We start from the raw sequence: 13,484 nt of genomic DNA on the forward strand, positions 1-13,484 counted from the left end.
GGAAGTTTAGTTTGTTTTCAAAAATAGCTAATAACCTTTTTCTTGTAAAATGTAAAACTCTGGTTCACAGGCACGCGAGTTGTGTTTTGGGGTTGGACTTGGTATGAAGGTAGTTACCAAGTGAAAGGAAAAGAGATTTTAAAACTAAAATCACTCAACTGTTTACAGAAAAATATACTTTTTCAAAGACAGATTACTTCGTAAAATGCCAGTAAATACAGTAACAAACCCCCAAAAGGCAGCCTGTTTACCCACAGAAGTGCATCCCTGCCTCACAGCTTACCCGGTTCCTCTGCTGTGAAGTTTGTCTCACCGGAGTAGGCAAATATTTTCATTTTACAGACATCTGTTGAAATCAGTTGTTGAGGAGCTGATTCCACAGGAGGAACTACATGCTTTAAAGGTGGAAGCAACTGCACAGTTGTGAGTTTGTCAGTTAACAATATGGCAGAAATCTTTCCAAAGCAGCAGCTCACCGAGCCATTCCCCTGTGAGAGAGACTGTCAGTGACTCTCTTGGTCTTTGGTCATTTATTTTGCAACGATTCCTGCGTTTTACAATTTGCAGGGCAAGGGAACTACCGGCGAGCTTCCCTCCCCAGCCCTTCAGCTGCGATATCGCCTGGGTTCAGCTGAGCCGCCTGCACCAAGGGAGCAGCTCCTGTCACGAAAGTGCACTGAGGTGACCTGGCGTGTTTGGGCCGGTCACGGTGAATCCGCCGGCGAGAGCGCGGCTGCGGGGGGAGCGGGAGGGAGCGGGACCGGCAGAGGGGAGAGGCAGAGGGGAGCGGGAAGGGGGAGCGGGAGAAGGAGAGAGGAGAGGGAGCGGAGCGGCGCAGCCTCCCGCGGGCGCGCCCCCTCGGAGCCCCCCGCCAAACGCTCCCCAGTGCGGCAGGAATTGCTGTGCTGAACTGGACAAACTTAGCGGTTTGCTTCGCCCGGGCAGGACTTGCTTTTCCACTTTCCGGGAAAGGGGGTCGAGCTTTGAAAACCGAAATAGACGCAAGAGAGCTGCGAGCTCCGGGCAGGGCAGCCCCCCGACCACACCTCCGCCGCCCGGGACGGCCGGGAGCGTCTCCGGTCCCCCCGCCCCAGCGCTGCCGAACAAAGCGGGCACGGAGAGACAGAACATAGCATTTGCTCGGGTCCCCCCTCTGCTCGCCTGTGATTTATCTGTTTACAGCCGGGACCCCCTCAGTTGAAACAAAAAAAAAAAAAAAAAAAAATCAATGAAAATGTAGTTGGCGAAAAGGCGGGCAAACTGCTGAAAAAAAAAATTTGTGAATGGAAGAATGTGTTTGTGCATTCATTGTTAAAATAAAGAGCGTGCCGTGACGTGAGCGCCCGGGAGCCAATGGGCGAGGGGATAATATTTTTAAATATCCTCCCCGGGAGCCAATGGGGGAGGCGGTGGCAAAGACTAGCGCAGGCGCGAGCCAATGGCGGGGCGGTATGCTAATGAGGAGTTGGTCAGGCAGGAGCTGAATGTCAACTAGTCAAAGATGGAGGCTGGAGCGGGGCGGCCATGAGGTTGGTACCGGAGGACTCGCCCACGGTCCCACCGGCCCGGCAGCGGCGCCGAGGCGCGGCGGCGGCGCGGGGCGGCGGGGTGGGGGGGCCGAGCCGCGCCGCTCTCGCCGCCTCTTTCGCGCCTCTTTCGGCAACTTTCCCCCCCGCGGCGCGGGGACCCGTGCGTCCGCCCGTCCCTCCCTCCCTCCCGCCGCCAGGTACCGCGCCGCGAGCGGGGCCCGCCGACCCCGCCGCCGCCCCGGGGCCGGGGCCGCATCCGCCCGCTCGGGCGGAAATGGCGGGGGCGGCGGGCCGCGGGGCGGGGGGGGTCGGGGGGGCGGCGGGGCGCGCCGCGGCGGCGGCTCTGACAATGGCCCGCGGGCGAGCGGCGGCGGGGCGGGAGGGGGGCGCCCCCCGCCCGGGGCGGCGGCGGGGCGGGGGGGCCGGCGGAGGGAGCGGGGCGGGAGGGGGGCGCTCCGCTTGCCGGCCCTCCCGCCGTGCGGGGCTGCCCGGCGGGCGCTCCCGGGGGGGGTCTCCGCGAGGAGCGGGCGGGAGCGGACACCCCTCCCCGTAGCGGTTCCCGGCGGAGTTCTGCCCGGCCGGTTCGCGTTGTGGCGTGCGATCGACGCGAGGTGCGGGACCGGGCTGGGAGCGGAACTTGGGAGCGGCGGAGGGGGCAGCGCCGGCCGGGGCGGGGGCCGGGGGGCCGGCCGGGGGGCGGCAGGCTCGGCCCCGAGGCCGGAGGAGCGGCGAGCTGGTTTGTCCCCCCTCTCCCGAGCGCCTCAGCCGTGCGAGCGCTGCCGAGGCCGCGGCGCGGTCCCGCGCCCGAGCCGCTCCCCCGGCCCGGCCCCCCCCGGCCCGGCGCCGCCCGCCTCCCGCCGCCCCGCGCGCAGCCCCGGCGCCGAAACCCGGGCTAGAGCCCCCTTCTCTCCTCGCTTAAAGCCCCCGAAGAGCAGGCACTAAGTCACATGCTATCTCCAGCCAGTATTTATATTGGCTTAATATTTAAATCTCGTAAAACTAATGCTTTGCTTAAATAGTCCAGAGTTTTTGCAATAAACCAGGGTGCGCAGCCCAAAGTGTTTCTGTGGCATTCTTGCACTTTGCCCCAATTCCGCTCCGTTTCCCTCCGGTGTGTGGTCTTCGAGTTGTGTACGGAAAGCTCGTACCCTCGAATGCAAACCGGGGCTCCGGAATGAAAAAGCTTCCTGAAGTTTTAAGTACGTTTGTTCTCCTAGTTTTATTTTCTTTTCCTTTCCTTCTTTCTCTCTTTTTTTTTTGTCCTTTTTTTTAAAAACATTTCAAAACTAGCCTAGGTTTCTGTACTAGGGATAAATTATTGTACAAAAAAAAAAAGGAGGAAAAACTAAAATAAAACCAGAAAATAAGAATGATAGTTTAAAATTCTAATTGCGCTGGGACATTTCCAAGTCAATTGGCTTTTTGTTAATACCACTCTGAAAAACTGACACCTAGAATCCATGCAGTGCATTTTCTCCCTCAGCCCAGACTCCCCCAGACTTGAACCAGTTTAATTCATTTCAGCATCGGGTACAATTCTGACTTGTCTGTACAGTTCATGGAAAGTTGTTTTCAAGGTTGGATTTCTTTGCATAGAATTTCTTTGCATTGTTTGAAGTCTGAAATCAAAGTATTTTGTAACTTCTCAAGTGACTCTTGTTTAATAAGTAGTTACATTTTCCAGCTTAAAGTTTGAAATTGTTTAAAGAAACAAATGGTAGGAGTTTGAAACCTAAAGACTAACAAGGTGACGTTTAAATGTTACTTATTACTAAAATTATTTGGAATGTCTGATTTGTAATGATTAACTGACGTTTTCTCCTTACTACCCATACATTCTTTTTGAAAAAGGAAAAAAAAATCACAATAGTGATGTTTTTATGATGCAAGCAGATGATTTTTTTAAAGGTCTCTCGCTCCTGGCTGGCAGTTGTTTTGAAAGCTTGTTTAGATGCTTGTGTAAAATAGCGAGGCTTCCTTAGCAATTAAAAATAAATAAAAGCAATTTAAGCTACTAGCAAGCATGTGTGTAATAAATACCAAATATTTTAGGAGACGATTCAGACGAAAGCAATGGAAAGGATATTAACTTCTCCTCCACTGTGTCTTTAAGATAATGTTTAATGTAATTCGTGACACCTACTTTTGTAAAAGAGTGGGGTGCTGAAATGCAGGGAGGACGATCCCAGGTCTGGTCCCTGATTTCACATGCTCTAACATAATACATTTACCATTGAGAAGAAGAAAACAAAACCGACCCTAAACCAAGCTTATCTAAATCCCTGCTGAAGTTAATTCAAGATGCAGTTGTGAAATATTAAAATTAATTTTAAAGAATGACATTGAATCAATGTGGTTGTTAAAGGAACTTTTTTTTTTTTTAATGTAACCCATCTGTTTTAGAGTAAGTCATGCACAGAAGGCCATCACTTGGAGAAGTTTCTAACTGATTTATCATTTATTTTGGAAAGTCTCTGAAGTATGCTGTTGTCCAGAGCCCTTTTTCTGTTGTACTACTGGCAATTATGATGAGCAGTGCAATATTAAAAGGGCATTGGCTGGCAGAAACATGACCCCCTTTAGCAGCCCACCCTCCTCAGAGTGGGCAAACAACCCTAAAATAGATGCCTCCTCCAGTGTATTTATGCACGTGTGTGAAATAAGGGTTTATACTTGTGGGAGTGGTTTTAAATAAGGAGAGAGATTTGGGGTGATACATTTTCCTATGTCTTTCTATAGAAATGGGCTGGAATAATTTAAACACATCCTGTGTAACACGTAAGCTCCCAATATTTCTGGGAGCTTTCAAGGCATCACATTACCTGCTTTGTTTACCAATAACTTGCGAGTAATTCATTATTAATTTCTACGCACTGCCATACAATATCTATGTTGAAATTTTATAATGATTTCTTCATAGTTTTTTCCCCTTATAGAAACTTTCCCCTTTATGTTTAAGGCAGTCCCTATCGATGTCCATGGGGATTCAGTGCCGTTGATTTGTTTGTAACAATCTGTGGTGGTTATGCTGTGATTTTTGAGTGGCGACACGCACAGATACGTGTGAGATTGAAGCACAGGCGCTAGGTATTTCTGTACACAAGTCTCATCATTTCTGTAATGTTTTCCATAGCAAATCAAAGCACCGTGTATCTATACCATTCTATATATACACACGCACACATCAACCCCTTTCATCTGTCCTGGTCACCCACCATAAATACACAGCACAATCAAGAAAACTTCTGAAGGCACAGGAAAGGGCTGGCACTTTCTGTGATTTATTTAAATTGCATAGTTCAGATTCATTGACTGACCAATTTGGTTTTTATGGAAACACATACATTTGGGGATGCTGAATTATGTCCCTCATTCTTCTATTCTCCATTACTGTAGCAAAATATTTGATTGTATAAAATCTTTATAACATGCCATGCCTAGATACCCTGGGCATGTAGCAAAAGACTTGGATGGTTTGTTTAACAAGCCGTACTAACAGTGGTCTTTCTCTACCCGCCCCCCCTTTTTTTCTCTCTTTCTGTCATTTTTTTTAAACTACCCTTTTTTGTTTGGTTTTTTTTTTTTTTTTACCTTGTCTAATTACGATTGCAAATAAACTTTGTCATGCAGAGTTTTATTGGGGCTAAACATAAAAACGTTATTGTGGTTAACACTGTAATGTAACAGTCTCTTACAAAAGGATGCAGGGACAGCTGTGCAGAACGTGACAGTGGCTGCTGGTATCGCTGGCTCTGACAATGTTGCACTACTGTCTGCACAAATAAAGCAGTGCAATAATATTGTCAAAGCATTTGGTTCCAGTCCTAATACATCCTTTATGACCAGTTACTGTTGCACACCCAGTCCCTGACACTATGGGATTCCGTAGTTATTTAATGCTTTTTAGTGGGGAACCAGCCCCCTACTTATTTCTTCCCCCCACCGCAAAGGCACAAGCATTAAAATGTCAAGACCATGTAGAAATTGCCTAAAAAACCCCTACCCTTGTGTGTGTTTGTTTGTTTTGTGCTTAGGTTGAGTGCTCTGTATGGAAATTCCTTGGGTTTTGTTTGACTGCTTCAGTGTACGCAATGGATTGCCCTTTCTGCCACTAGCTGGGTTTGCGTGTCCAAGTTGTAAAATAAAAAGCTGGCCTATTCACATTTTAAAGCCCTCTTGTCCTCCTTTGGAGCAATCACCACCTTTAAAAAATATCCTGAGCAGGTTTGAGTATTTTCTTGCTACTGCTTTAAAAATTAGTGTTTTATGAACCTAACAATGATGTTGTTGTGTATAGAATTCAGTGACTTTAATGCATACACATATATTCAGAGGCAATTTAATTTTTGCTTCCTATTGATGTATTTTTTCAAGTTCCATGGTATTTCATTTTTAGGGGAATTACTGTTAAGATTAAAGCAATATTGATACCTTCATTTTCATTACCAAAAAAAAAAAAGAAAGAGTAGAAAGCACCTAAATAACAATCAATAGGTTTTGAAAGACAATCTTTCCCTGCACTTCCCAATAGCAACATGGAGCGAGTCCGAGAGACGCAGGGATGGTGTAGGCCTAGGAGCACGAATATTGCATTCAGAATTGATCTTTAAATAACAATATGTTGGTGACTGTCACTGGTGGTGTAGTTGGAGGCAGATGTGGTATTTGCGCTTGCAGCTGCTAAGAAAGGGGTTTGGAGGGCTGGGGGATGGGGCCTTCCTCTCTCCCTTTTTTTCCTGAAGCCTTGAGCTGTTACCTTGGGAGCAAAGGGTGGGGGTGGGGAGAGCCGTCATATTGGAAATCAAATCTAGGTAAGGGAGCGATTTCAGATTGCACGGCACATGCCAAGCCAGGCTGGGGTGTGCTATTGAGCGAGCCATGGGGAGGCAGAAAATGGAGGACCACATCCTGAGGGGGGGTGCACGTCCTGTTTTAGAGGGGTGAGGGGAAGCCGGATCCTCAGTAACGCGTTCCTGTTCTTCAATGAACGGGGGAGCAAACAAAAGGCACCTTTTCAGTCCCTCTTTCTGGTGAGGAGCTGAAGCCTCTCTCCCTTTCACACCCGGCGGAGAAGGCTAAGCCTCCGCGCTCGAGCCGAGGCGTGGTGCTGGTGGCGGATGCGTTGCGGCTCCCAGGCCTCAGTGGAGGTAACCCAAGCCGGCGTGGCTCCCTTTCTCTAGAGCTTTTCTTTTCATCCATCTCTCTGCATTGTAGCACGGTTGCCATTTTTGTGTGCATTAAGGAACGGGGAGGCCTGTTCAGCTTTGGCACTTCCCCTTCTCCTAATTTTTGCCTAATTAAGAAGTAGGAGAGTGTGAAATCTGTTAGGGGTCTGCCGGGGCGGGGGGTGTCTTCCCCCCACCATCAATAGGACGCAAGAGTGACCAGAGTGGAAGTGCTGGGGGCCCTTTGCTGCCCTGGCCAAGGACGCCGGGGAGAGGGTGGGCAGCGAGGAGGTGGGAGCCGTCCTGGTGTGGGGCAGCTCGTGTCCGCCCGTGCTCGGGGAGCCCATCAGTGAGTGGAAATAAGTGCTGGCGCAAGCCTCGGCGGGGCTGATGCCGGGCTGTAAGATGGCCTCTGAGACGCGTGAGCCTGCCTTGGCTGGAGGCAGAGAAAGCACGGCGGGAATGGACGCTTACTCGTTTTTATGTATAAAGTTATGTCTTTAAAGGTAACATAGTCGCTATGCTTGAAGAGCTCCCCTGGGCATGAGGGGGCGAGGTGTGTGACACAGGGAAGGGCCTGCGCCGTGACAAGGGCCGTGTCCCGTTCGCAGAGGGTGTGGGGACACCTTCCAAGGCCGCCTGGCCCGGGCTGGGGCACCGGGAGCCCACGGGGGGACCCTGCAGTGGGAGCCCACGGAGCTGAAGGCAGGCCCGAGGGTGCGGGGGCGAGGACCGCGGTCCCTGCAGATCTGGGCCTGGGATGGATGGAGGTTCTGAACCTTCCCTTCCCCACTCTCCCCTTTTTTTTTTCTTCCCCTCTTTTTTAACCCTGCCTGGCTGAGGAATGTAACGGGGGGGAAAAAAAAAAGGCAGCAAGCACTGGAGGAAAGAAAAAAAAAAGGGGGGGGGGGGGGATTCGGAAGCAAAAGCCCCTTCAGGAGTCTGTATTTGTGCAAGGGAAACCATTTGCATGTGTGTGGAGATGCCAGAGTTTGTCTCCAGTTGGGTCGGAGGGGGAGGGCGCGGGAGGAATGCGGGGAATCAGGTCGGGCTGCGGGGGGAAGGGCTCCGGCAGAGCCTCCATCCTGTTGTTGCATAAACTTGTTAAAAGAACCCCTCCTCTGTGGAGGCAGCACACATAGGGTATTAGTGTGGTGGAGGAGGCCAGACCTGCGCCCTGGCTACACAACCAATTGGAGCGGAAAGTGAAATCAGATGGTTTAAGTTTTCAGAGGGATTTTTTTTTTTCAGGGGGACTTTTTGAGTCATTGCATGAGTGCTAGATCTGTGTTAAGGTGGCTCCTGCTCTCGCCGCTCCTGGGTGGTTTGGGGAGGGGAGGGCAGGAGGTGCCGCGTCCTCTGGCGGAGCCGGCCCCGGGGGCTGGGGCCTGCGGGGAATCCGCACCCCGGGCCCTGCACGCAGGCGATGGGCAGCTGGGGTGTCGTGAGGGGAGCCCGAGCCCTGCCGCGGGGGAAGAGCGATTGGGGGAACCCCAGATCTGCCCCACACGTGTGCCCTCCCCAGCCAAGGCGGCTGCAAAGCCTCTCGCTTGCCCTGCTATAGATGCAGGGCTAGGAGTGGACCAGCACTTCCAAGGTGATAAGATTTAGCCCTATTTTGCTCCTGCATTTAGTACCACAAGCCTTTTTTTCCCCCCCTCCCCAATCAGACAGCAAAGCGCTGGTAAACACCATGCAGAAAAGCCATATTGTGGGGTTACAAAGTCTAGGCTGTTTAAGGAGCTCTGTCATTCCTTTTAATGGAGCTCACTGACGCAGATCTGGCTTCTGCCAGCTGAGGAAATGTTGCTGCTGAGAAAAGGGTTATTGAAACCCACAAACTAAATATTATAAGCGAGAATCAAATGGCAGGATGTTCTGGAGTATAATCCCTCCTGATTTCAGGAGAAGGAGAGTGTATTGATAAGTGGCTGTGGGTGACAGAATCCCCAAGCTTGGTGGGTGAAATGCGCCTGGGAAGGTGGTGTTTTCAGGGAGGATTATCAACCCTTGCTCTCTGGAGTCTCTCACACCAGGACAGGTTGACTCTTGCATGGAAGCAAGAATCCCCTTTTTCTCTGGACGGATTTGTACAAACTTGCTAGATAGACTTCAGGAGCCAGGACTGGAATGCTAAGAATTTTCTCTCTCTTAAAAAAAAAAAAGAGAGAGAGAATTAAAAAGGCAACACTTCCCAGTTCTAAAACAATGATAAAATTATTAAATAGGATGGAAAACTCTAAATCAACTCTCAGCCTACAGCTGTTCCCAAAGTATTTGCTCTGACCTTTGGTAATAGTGTCAATTCCACTGCAGAAAATATATTGTAGACTATATAATGTATTTAATTGCAAGATGGCTTTTAAATGGTCTCCTTTCCTCAGGCTAGCGAAATGGCTGTGACCAGGGAAACAAGGCTGGACAGAAGCTTTGTTGCCCTGTTATGTTTTGTGAGGTTGCAACTGAGATGAAAATTTAAAAAACCCACTTGCCTGAAGTGGCACCTTTAACCACAAGAGAAACAAACAAACAAACAGCAACAAAGGGAAGGGGAAATGGCTCCCTAAACTAAACCAGGCAAGACTAGGTCTGATCTCACAAGGAGCAGAGGCCTCTGAGCTCCAGAGAGTCAGCTCACTGCTTTATTTGTCCCAAAGCTGCATCAAAAAGACACTTCAGTGCCTGCTAACAGTCTATTTGCCTGCTAACATCAGAAAAGGGGGGCTCAAATATATAGCAATGACTCCGCTACAGTAAAAGATTCCCCACACACACTGCCAAAAAAAAAGCTTCCATTATTGAGCAACATACAAAGTGTTATTTCCATACTAGTCTGGGTGACATTTCCATTTAGTTTCTATAACCGTGATTAAAGGCGAGAGAGGTTTCTAAACATATCTAGAGATGCTGAGCCTCCTGGTGTATAAATAGCGTGCATTTCATAATCTCGTGTTTAAACGTTTATTTTAAAATAACCCCCATATACATTCCGGAGGGTCTCGCTGTTGTAGGACGTAGCACAACCCAGGCTTTGCATATTGTTTGTGAACTGGGGGAATATTGTTGAAGACTGATTCAGTCTTTTCATTGTCTTGTAAAAAAAAAAAAAAAAAAAAAACCACCAAAGCAAGGGAAGGTGTGGGGAGTCCTGTGCCAGTACACCACTTGGAGATAAGGACGTTTTTGAGACACATCTAGGCTCTCAGCACAGATCCAGAAACATAAAGACCAAGTAACTTAATTGCCTTTGCTTGGAACTCAACTTGTGGCTGACGTTTCTAATTACACCCCTTGCCCTCTCCTGCCAGTTGTAGCTTCTGCAACTACTGAAATTCTTAAGTTGTGTAGAAATTGTCAGACCGCACTCCCCCCCTCCCCCCACCATTGATGCATTAGTAATGTCACTTGATGAGCGAATTGTGCATTCCCACTGTAAACTTGCCAGTGGGCTTGTCTCTTGTGCCACTGGAGAAGTTAAATTGTGTGTTAAGTGTAAGTCTTGTTTGAGATAACATCGAGGCTGAAGAGTGGAAAAAACATGGTAAACAATAAACAAAATAGAGACTGGACGGGAATAGATGGAAAGGTAAGGCCGAGCCTAGCTGCGTCTCTGTTTATGTTCTCAGTCTAACTGGCTGTCTAGGCTGCAGGGATTGTTGAGAAGCAGAGTACCAGGATTAAACCTGAGGTTTTGCCAAGGTAACGAGAATACAGAAGTTTGATAAAACTAATTCTGAGCTGCTTACAGCAATCTCTGTGAACATGGCCTTTTAATTAGAGTGAGCAAAGGTTAATACAAATAAATAATGTGGAAAAAAAGATCCCTGTTTGCTTCCAACAAGTATCACAAAGGATGGAAAGAGGCGGAGATTGGGGCAGACTGGAGATTTTGTTTATCAGTCCATTAGAAAAACAAACAATTAATGGAGCTTCCCCTGTTCCCTTTTCTTTAGCATGTCCCTGGTTTTCAGCTGCTTTGGCAAGACAGGCAACATCAAAGGGGATGCGGGGCTGCCTGACACCAGCGTACCAAACGCCAGGGATCTCTAATGGCAAAGACCAGATCAATGTGGCATGCATAAATTAGCCAGGAATCCATGAATTAGGGGATTGTCTCTCCATTACACTCCGATTTAATCCACGGGAAAGCAGGTTGAGGAAAGAGAAGCTTAAAGTGTCAAAATCATGACCTGGTTTGGGATGGCCTGGGAGAATGAAGTTTCCTTCCTCTGGGCTCTCAAGTGTTCCTATGTGAGGAGTGCACGGGGGCAGGTTAACAGGGAGCCAGGCTGCAGAGGAAAAGTCTAGTTGGCAAAGCAGCCTTGAAGGTGGAGGTGTCTCAGCCCTTCCCTGGGAATAATTTCTGGGGCTGTTGGTGTGTTCAACACTCTGCCAGCCCCAGCTGAAGATTTTCTGTCCTAGGTTGGAAGGCACAAGGTGTTGGGGAGCGGGAAGAGGAGAAGAAAAAGCCAAACAAAACGAGCTAGGGCAAAACAGGCGTGCGTCTCCAAACACTGTTTAATCTGTGTGCATTAACGTGAAGTCAGTGCTGGAAAGCCAGCCCTGGAGATCCTGTTTCGCTTTCTAATTTTTGGTGTGTACTTAATCCCGTGATTTCAAATGAAGGGAGGGATATTTTAAAACACTGGGCTCTCCAAGTAGGACAGCCCTAGAAAGGAAGTTCTCTGAGGGCTTGACGCCGGTTACTAAAAGATTCAAAATACAGCTATCGGTTAATCAAATAAATAGCACTTCCCAGCCTCTAACAGTTAGGCAGGCATTGACTGAGGTTGTTAATAAAGGAGAGAAATTTGCACAGAAGAACGTGAGAACTGGGGACGGAGGTATAGAAACCTGGATAAAATACACACCATAGTTAAATATGTCCTGGGAGAAAGGGGTAGCACCCATGCACAGATTCTGCAGGGTCAGTGCTCCATTCCTGCATCCCCCACCCCACGGGTGCACACGGTGCTGTGATCCGTAGGACAGTGCACTGCTTTCTAACTTTTTACCCCTTCCCCATTTGCAGGCGTGGAATGAAGCTCCTTCCAGTCACCTGCTGCAAGACACATTATCCAGCTTCCTAACCTTAAGGATGAGACCCTATCAATATTGCCTCTGCTTTTGTGATCAGGGTAGTAGTGCAATATTGCTTATAGGGTCTTTTCTTTTGAGGGTTATTCTTCACGGCGAGAAGAAAGCCACAGCAGGAAAAAATAATCCTATGTGCCCATCGAGTTAAGGGAAAAGTTGTGAAATGCCGAGCCTTGTTAGATAGGCAAGTAACTGTGCAGATATGTTATTTGCAACAAATAATCGTGCTATTGTGGTGACTCAGGTTGTGAGTAATGGGCATATTTTTGATGCTATCGCACAGGACTCAAAACGGCCTCGTGTTTAAAATGCACAAGCAGTGATTGAAACCGCAGAAACCCATCATGGCTCCATTTTAAATAGTATGGGTCCCAAGACGTTTGAAGGGTGCCTATTTTACATAGCGATGTAAACACCCACCAAGGGATGGGAGGAGATCCATAGCCACGCTTGCCGTTTCTGTGCCTGAACCCAGCCCGAAAACCAGTGCGGCGCGAAGCAGAGCGTAGCACAAAGAGGCCGAGGCTGTCATCCCGGTAACCTCCTGGAAACAAAGCCCGTGCCTGCGGCCGGCCGGAGCCCCGGGGCCGGGGGGCGCGGCGGGGCTGGGCGGGCGCTGCTCACCGAGGTACGTGGGAACGGAGCGGCGGCGGGGGCGTAAAGCCTCCGCTCCGCTTTGTGAGGGATCAGCTGGGGACTGACAGCGGCCGGGATGGCCGGGTGGGTGGCCCTGCCTTCCATTTCAGGTGGTCCCCGCGGTCCCTTTCGGGACCTCAGGGGCCCAGGAAAAGGGGTGGTGGGAGGGGACTGGGGGCCGGATCGGGGCCGCCGCGGGGCTTTCCGAGCCGGTCCCGGGCAGCGCGGGGCCGCTGCGGCGCCTCTCCCCGCGACGGCGGGGGGGGCCCGCAGCCCTACGCTGCCCTCGGCTTGGCCCCCCAGCCCCGTTCCGGGGGGAGGCGGGAGCGCGGGGACAAAGGCAGGAGCGCCGGGCCGGGCCGGGGGCGGCGGGGCCAGCGCCGGGAGCGCCGGGCGGGCTGCCCCTCTTTCCCTGTTGCACTACTGTCACGGTCGCAGCGAGCAGTGCAATAATGAAAGGGCGTCAGTGCGCCGGGGAGCGGCGAGAGCGGGGGCGCGCCGGTGGCAGCGTGCGGGGACGGGGTGCCCCGAGGGCCACCTTAACGGGGGGCGGGGAGGGAGGGGGGGCTTCGGTTGTGCAACTTTCTTTGTTTAACCACGCGGGGCGGGGGGCGTGCGGACGCGGGGGGCAGGGCAAGGTGAGCGGCCCCGCGCCCCGCCCTGCCCCACGCCCGCCCCGCGCCCCGCCCGCTCCCCCCGCCGAGCGGGGCAGGACGCCCCTCCGCTGTACCCGGCCCACACCAAATAAATAAAGTGACTCCCACGTCCCCTGTCGCTGCCTCTTCTTCCCGGTGGGTTTTCTTGCAGGTCACCAGCCCCCTAGTCCGATAACTGCCCCCCCGGATGGGCTTTTGTCCGGCGGTGGGTGTGCTGAGCGCCTGTCCGTCCTTGTGGGGAGAGGCTCAAAACGCTGGGGGGAGAAGGAGCATCCTCTTTCACTGTGGGGCCTGAGAAGCAGGCTCGAGTCGTGCCCTAGTGCTGGGCTCAGCAGAGGGGCAGCGAGGGCAGGGAAGCGAGTGGGGGGGGCCCGAGGGGAAGGGTTTGCAATAGCAGAGGT

At 50.9% G+C, this 13,484-nt stretch overlaps 1 protein-coding gene and 1 long non-coding RNA gene across 2 annotated transcripts in view; one reads left to right on the top strand and one right to left on the bottom strand.

The window, feature by feature from the left end:
- TOP3B (DNA topoisomerase III beta) overlaps positions 1-452 on the bottom strand; it is a 61,401-nt gene extending 60,949 nt beyond the window's left edge. Inside the window, exon 1 of the mRNA XM_064466594.1 lies at positions 284-452. Coding sequence (XP_064322664.1) covers positions 284-335 — 52 coding nt within the window. The 5' untranslated portion in view covers positions 336-452. The remainder of the gene's footprint in view (positions 1-283) is intronic.
- Positions 330-13,200, top strand: LOC135315847 (uncharacterized). Its single transcript, XR_010375331.1, has 4 exons — positions 330-423; positions 568-681; positions 946-1,529; positions 11,727-13,200. It is a non-coding gene; the product is annotated as an uncharacterized LOC135315847 (long non-coding RNA).
- The last annotated feature ends 284 nt before the right edge of the window (positions 13,201-13,484 follow it).

This window comes from Phalacrocorax carbo, chromosome 15, assembly GCF_963921805.1.
Source record: "Phalacrocorax carbo chromosome 15, bPhaCar2.1, whole genome shotgun sequence".
NCBI classification, from domain to species: domain Eukaryota; kingdom Metazoa; phylum Chordata; class Aves; order Suliformes; family Phalacrocoracidae; genus Phalacrocorax; species Phalacrocorax carbo.